Here is a 7,214-nt window from a genome sequence, read left to right on the forward strand (position 1 = left end):
AAGTCGGTAAGTAAATATAGATCAGTATGTCCAGAATCTGTAAAAGCCATCAAAAAAGTGTTTTCAATGCAACAGTCACACTATTAGGATATAATATTGTCCACATACAAAAAAGTTAGATGTATATTGTATGTGTACGTTATTGACTTGGGTGTATAAAAGGTTTAAGGAGACTTCTGCCAATATTCAAATTTTTCCACCGTCATCTGGCAGATCTCTTTTGATTCGATATTTACTGGTAAGAATGTCGCTCTAATAGCAGATTCTGTTACGTTTAGTCTTAAAAGTTAACAATTCATATTTATTTTGGTAACACCACAAATATCCTCTCACACTTACAAAAGCGAAATCTCTGCGATTGTGTTGTCTTTTTATTCAGGGTTAAACTTTGGCCCTGTTGTTGCCGGAGTAATTGGTGCTCACAAACCACAGTACGATATATGGGGTGATACTGTCAATGTGGCCAGCCGTATGTACAGCACTGGAAAAGCTAACCACATTCAGGTTTGTCCTATTTCTTGTTCTAAAGAACCATGGATTGAAATAAGGTAGTTTTTATCTTTTACTGTGAACACCTGAAATATTTCAGGAATACTAGCGTAATGACCAATTACCGCAAGATCAGGACACGCGAGCAAGCCACAAGACCGTTAACGTTGATTGTGGTTCTATTTTCTTGTGCCTTATTAGCTTTTTCCACACAGCACAACATCATTCCTGAAATATTTCTGGTGTTCACGGTTTTCTGAATTTTACAGTAACTTTCCAACGCGAATACTGAGTTTCGCGTGACTCTCGCGTATCTCGCGCTTCGCGCTCGCTCCCCAAAACATCTCTCTCCGCGATAATGCCTGTTGTCCAAACTATGTATTTTCTAGATATTACATGTATAAACTTGGATTGTAAGCCTGTTGGAGTAAAGAAACGGTTGAAGTTTGGTTCTGTATATCTCTACAGGTCACGCAAAGCGTATATAATATATTGTGCTCGCGCGGCTACACGTTTGAATGCCGTGGGTTAGTGGCTGTGAAAGGTAAAGGCAAGATGGTTACTTATTGGATGACTGGTAAAGAAGGAGACCAATCAAGTTAGTGAAAAGAAGTATTTATTATAGAAGCCAATGGTTTCCCTGATGCTACAAGTGCGGTTTGTACCTTACCGTCCTGAACTGTGCCATGTCACGCTAGAAATCGCAGGGATGAAAGGAGATTCTCTGCTAACAAAATTTTGAGTCCACCTGAAAATGGAATCACTTGTTTTTTTCAAGCTGATAAATAACGTAAGTAGTAATGAGAAGGTGTCTCAGTCAAGAAGCAAGGAAGAGAAACACTGTGGCTTTGAGTTGCCTCTATCTAACTGCTGTGTAAAGCACATTCATGTAATTGGGCGATCCTTTGAAGGAAAGCGTAGCATGTTTGGAAATTTGGGTGGTTTACAGATAAGTTCATTAGTACCAGATGAGGAACCTTATAGTGTAGTAGTGATTGTGGGGGGCATAAGCAAAAACGTTTTTGAGCAACGCACGTCAACCGGAAGTGGGCCTTTTGCATCGTTGGGCAGTTGTTTTGCCCATGTTTGCCTGTAGATCGTCCATTTTAGATAGAAGACTGTTGGCAATACAAATTTGGCACTGTCTTGGCATATTAAAATGGAAAAGGCCTCACTTCCGGTTAACGTGTGTCGCTCAAAAACGTGTTTGTTTAAGCTCTCTACTGCATTCTGCTCTCAAGTCTTTACGATATACGTTCGATGTAAATAACTTCAGAAATGTCTTACCAATTACGTGATCAGATTACGTTTTTTAGTTTTTAAACTAAGGAAACTGATGGGTAAATTATTACACAAGGCTTTCCTCGTACTTGGTAAATTGGGAACGTTCCGTTGGCTTAGAAAGTAGAGAGCACAGCAGCGTTAGTGTCCACCTTATTACAGGTTGTCCCCTCCCTGGCATAGGAGCACTCAAACATCAATGAAACATGAATAAAAGTTTAAGATCAGGCATTTACTTTTTGGGTCAGTGTATCCTTTCCTTTATCTCTCCGAGTAAAGCATCTAGGTGCGAGGCGAGTACCCAACAAACCATTAATTTTTTACCCGAAACTGGATACCGCTGCAGGGGAATACTCTCTTCCCTCCCTTCTCGTTTTCTCCAGCCCCCTTGCTGTCTGCTCTGCCTAGTCTGTGTGAGGAAGGTAATCAAGGGGCTACCCCTTGTTTGTAACGATGCAAAGTCAAATCCACTTTTATTCATGGTTCATTCTTGTGAAATGTTAGAATTAGGCCCTACAATCTGGGCAAAATTGGGCACAATGTACTTTTATCCAGATCATATTAAATCCTCTTAGTTTTGTTTAAGCCTTTTAGGTACTATTTTATTAACGTTACAACGGAGACGCGTGTAGAATGTAGGAGAGGACACTGGTTTGGTTTTTAAAGACAAGCAAGTTACAAGCTTGTCTAGAGAAGAAAAACTGGAATCAATTTGTATCAGCCATTTATTGGCATTCTTTGGTTGAAAGGTTATGATTCCCAGCATTTTTAGTTTTTTAGTTGCTTTTTGTACAGTTTCAATATTTTATTTCAGTATTTAATTTATTTTTCAGAGATTTCACTACGTGTAAAAATGCAACTATTGAACATATCTTTCCAAAAAATTGGATGATTACGGATCTATGTAGAAGCATCCATTGAGTCAAAAATGAAATTTTAATATATCAAGTTAGTCGTGATTCTGATACATTTTATAGTAGGTCAGGGTGAGCCAAAATAAAGCTCATCTTTTGCGATATTTATATGTAGGTTTTGAACTTGTTCCAACTTAACAGTCACGCTTTTAAAAAGAAAACTCAGATTTGTCAGACGTGGGTACTGTACAGTAAGAATGTTTACTGAGTCACTAAAATTCTGGTTATTTTTGCTTATTCGTATTCATATGACCACTTACTCGCGCCTTTTATTGAATTGCGAAGATAGATTTTATAACGGGCCGGAGATTGGCCAGCGTATCTGGCGGGATTAGCGAAGGAGTGCTAACAATCCCGCCAGCTACGCAGGCGAGCCAGAGATGTAGATGTCTCCTGCTCTGTGCCGTGTTGGTCTTGTAGCTTTCGTGGAGAATACACATTGTATTGTTGAGTGGACATGTTATCAGTATTTCACCACTAAAGGAACAGTCTCACACGCAGAACGTTTGTTTGGGAGCCTGTTATAGGAATAACATAGTTATAATTGCTTAGTCAGGAGCCAGCTTATTACTGATAATACGGAGCTTAAGCAAAGACGACGGCAAAGGCAGCGAAAACGTCACCCAAAAAGTGAATTGGCGCAGTTTCAAACTACACCGTTCTTATTCCAAAACGTTTAATCTGTCAATGTTGGCGATTTTTTCAGGAGTTGAATTCTAAACTGTATTTAAGTTCAGAAAAAGAACAAGGAAATTGTTGTCTCGTGTTCACGTTCTCCATAGAACGTGAAATTAGGAAGTTTCACGTCGTATTCGTGCTGTGACGGCAAAGAAATGTACAAAAAAGCGCGGTGCACGTGTAAAGCTGTTGTTTTGCTAATATAAACCTATTGCTTTTTTGCCGTTCTTGTTGCCGTCGCCGTCGTCGTTGCTTAAGCTCCTTATTGCCCACCCTTGGTTATTTCATATTTGAAGTAATTGATTTAATTTGCACCTGTCACTGTCTTACGCCCTTGTACTTGCGCTCCACCAAACCGAACAACATATGTCTCAGACATCGCAACGATGTTTAGAACGGCTATGCTCTCGCATTTTTAAGCAAAGCTAAGCATTTACCAGGCTGGTCATAGAACCTGACTGAAATAACAGGAGTACATTTAGCTCAAATTGCAAAACGACGCCCTGACAAAGACTAGCGCAACTTTTTGTGGCGGGTTTTGAAAGATCATCTAAAGATTCGTTTAGCCAACTTGAAGTTTAAAGCTCGCAATGAAGGGCAGTGAGTAGAATAGACTAAAACATCGTCTGTCCTGTAAACCCCAATATCAGAGTGCATATTCTCAACACTGTTCTCACAACATTCCCTATGATGTTAATCAGGATCATTTGTGTCACAATCAATAGCTTTCTGGCTTATCATTTCTTTTTTTCTCACTATCTTAATGTTTCATTGAGGAGTGTTACTGATAAGGAGAAATTAAATTCGGTCGATCTTAAAAGGTTTAACTGACAACCAGCGAGAACAAGTATAGGGGTCAATTCAGTTAGCTTTTACAAGTGTCATTTCAAGGGGAGCTATGGTTTAAAGTTGAAAACAGTAACTACGTTGTTAGCTGTAAAGATCCACTTTCAGTCGCAGGCTAACGTGATTCATCAGCAAGACTACTTATGTTTGTGCGGTTGTTTGCCTCTGATTTTGTTGCTAATTAACCAAGTAAAGAAATTAACTAATCCTATTACAATGATGATACGGCAATTATGTAAATGTAGAAATTAATGACTATTAATATATTGACAAATATATCCGTCTTGTATAGTGTATTGTGTAAAGTAAGCGTTTTCCTTGTACATTATCGTAACTGTATTCTTAGAATTCACGATGTTGGAACAGAACGGCAAAACGATCTCTTGACGAAGATTCGTGCTCAACTATGTTAACTTGATCTTGTAATGCCTCAAGTTCATTTTAGCATGTAAAATAAAAGGATTAAATTTGACTACATGAACTTTAGGAGCTCGAATGGTCTGTTGCTTTTTTAATGCTTTCTGCAAAATAAGCATTGGACGCTCTGTTTTAGGGCCCTTAAACCCGTTTCAAACGTCCACCCTCACAAGTACCAAATTTAATGCTAATGAGAAAAATCTATTGTTATCGGTCAGTATTAAGGGAGGTAACTTGAGTCGCTAACCAATCAGATTACAGCATTTAGGTTGCGTGATGTCCCCGTTTAATCAGATCGCAGGAAAAGATCAAATGAGGTCACGTGGACTGTCTAAAAATAGACCAATCAGAAACGAGTTAACCTCACATGGTCGGAAATCACGTGACGATTCCCTTGAAGTAGTGAAGGAACGGTAAAGGAAGAGGAAAACAAACTAGATGGGGAAGATGCAAAATGTGACCCTTGCGTGGTGAGTTTCTTGTAGGCAGTGGGTGGGATCGCGTAAAGGTCTTTGGGAAGGAGTGAAGGAAGTACATGCTTTCGGACAAGGGGTGGTGGGTCGTGCAAGACGAGATGTAATTTCCGTACTATCCGGAAAGAAAATCCCTGATTCCCCTCAAGGAATTTACGGTGGTTCTGTACGATCGCGTTTTGAAATACCGGGTGAGACATCCGCCTTTGTACTAGATACACGAGGATTGGAAGCATTTGCGGTGGTGTCAGTTTGGTTTTCGCGTTCTTATGAAGAACGATAGGGCCAACGAGTGGCTTTTTACTTATTGCGAAGGGTTGAAAGAGTTCCATGGCTGTTGGGGGGAGGATGAATAAAAATTGCCGCATGCATAAACGTCGATGAACAATGCGTCAAATGAGAATAAAAAAGTAGGTTAGATGGTTTTTTATGGATGTGATTGTTAACAATGAAAAAAAATCCATTGAGGTTTGAGACTGGGCAGCTCCCGGACGTAACGAGGTCGGGATTACAAGTCTGGTCTGATGCATTCTTGTAATTAGTCGTCGAAGGCCGGGTAGAGGTCAAGTGGGATGGTCGTGTTGTAGTGTTGCTTCATGGCGGTGAGTGATCAGAGTGCTGTGAAAGAGGTTGCTGAGTTGGTGTTGACCGTGTGAGTAGACGGAATCACCTATGAATCTATGAATCACCTATTAAAAAGAGGGACGTGGCTCGTACAGTGGGTCAAGAGTTAAAAGGAGTGTTAAGACCAAGGCCATACCCATAACTGGTGCGGTGCCCAAGAAGGTCGTGAAATATGCGCCCAAAGCGACGTACAAAGAACGGCGGAATGTGTTTTGGGTTTACGATGCCGATTAATTAGAGCAAATTTAGTGGTGCGGTCAGGAGCCCTTAATCATGCGATCCTAGTACAGTCGATTCCCCTGCTCGAGCAGGCACGGCGTGGCATTCCGTCCTGGTACGGACTGTTCATGAGGCAGCGGTTTGAATTTCGAGTGTTTCCGCGACGTCAATGCGGCAGTTAGATCAGTGGGTAGGCGGCGCGACCACCGCCTTTCGAGGAAGCACAAAGGTTGAAGGGTATAAAACGTCGTCGAAGTTGATAAGGCGCACACGCGTAAACGTGTGGGGTGGCAATCATGAGTTTAACGGACTACGACAGCAAAGTGGCCAACAGCATCACGCCAATGGAATTTTCCTTGCGCACTCTACAACCTGAATCGCAGCTGTTTCGTCATTGACTTGCCGTCGATGTTGGCGATGCGTCGTCCCACTATCGTTGCCGAGCATCGTTCGCCAACGAATCCATTTGACGTCGCAGTTCTTCCTGGTTCATTCGCACTCTGCATGTAGGTGTGCCCCGTCTTCGATCGTCGTGGCATGATCACGGTGTCTTCCTCCTTCGCCTCTCCCACGTGAACAGCTGCCGTCTAGTGGACGTCCGCCGGGTGGATGCCTACCGTCGGGTCGTCGTTCACTTCTCCAGCGTGGTGGACTTGGCCCTTGTGGTCGTGGCGGTGGGGCGTCGGCGTAGCACCACCCGAATCTGATGGGGACGGTAGGGTTTGGGCGTAATGGGCCACGTCATGAAGTGTTAGCCCATACTGCGCCAGTCGGAGTCCGCCGATCATCACCCTGTTAAAGATGGCTACGCAGTCGGCGTCCAGGTCCGAGGGTGTTGTGGGAATAGCAGACGCCACGCCCACCAACAAAGGCGAGAATAATCCACGGCCAGCATCAAAAATGAAATCGGGTTGGAATTGGGCGTCTGAAAACCCCAGGGCCCGTCTTTGGTGACATAACCACGCTGGCCGAAGCATACACCCGCGCTTCGTCCAAGATCTCTTGCGGATCCTGGATAGTCTCCAACTCCCGCTTATTGGGGAAACTGCCGACCCTCGCCAGCAGAGGAGTTTGATGCTCGGCCATTCGGTCTGATATCTGCGTTTGTCGCCCGCTAGTGGCTGTCCAACGTCGACGGGTCTGTTTCCTCGCGATTTATTCCTCGTGGGTCAGTTGCTCAAATCAAGATCGTTGCCAAAGTATTCCGACGATGGGGTGAACCTACGACTTATTCCTCCCGCTCATACGTCTCATACACGTTGGCGACCAACGG

At 42.8% G+C, this 7,214-nt stretch overlaps 1 protein-coding gene across 1 annotated transcript in view; it reads left to right on the top strand.

The window, feature by feature from the left end:
- The window catches only part of LOC140930453 (adenylate cyclase type 5-like), a 30,153-nt gene extending 25,459 nt beyond the window's left edge, over nucleotides 1–4,694 (top strand). Inside the window, exons 21-23 of the mRNA XM_073380142.1 lie at nucleotides 1–6; nucleotides 380–504; nucleotides 958–4,694. The exon at nucleotides 1–6 is cut by the window's left edge and continues 109 nt beyond it. Coding sequence (XP_073236243.1) covers nucleotides 1–6; nucleotides 380–504; nucleotides 958–1,092 — 266 coding nt within the window. The 3' untranslated portion in view covers nucleotides 1,093–4,694. The remainder of the gene's footprint in view (nucleotides 7–379; nucleotides 505–957) is intronic.
- Nucleotides 4,695–7,214: the final 2,520 nt, after the last annotated feature.

Source organism: Porites lutea, chromosome 3 (assembly GCF_958299795.1).
Source record: "Porites lutea chromosome 3, jaPorLute2.1, whole genome shotgun sequence".
In the NCBI taxonomy this organism is placed as follows: domain Eukaryota; kingdom Metazoa; phylum Cnidaria; class Anthozoa; order Scleractinia; family Poritidae; genus Porites; species Porites lutea.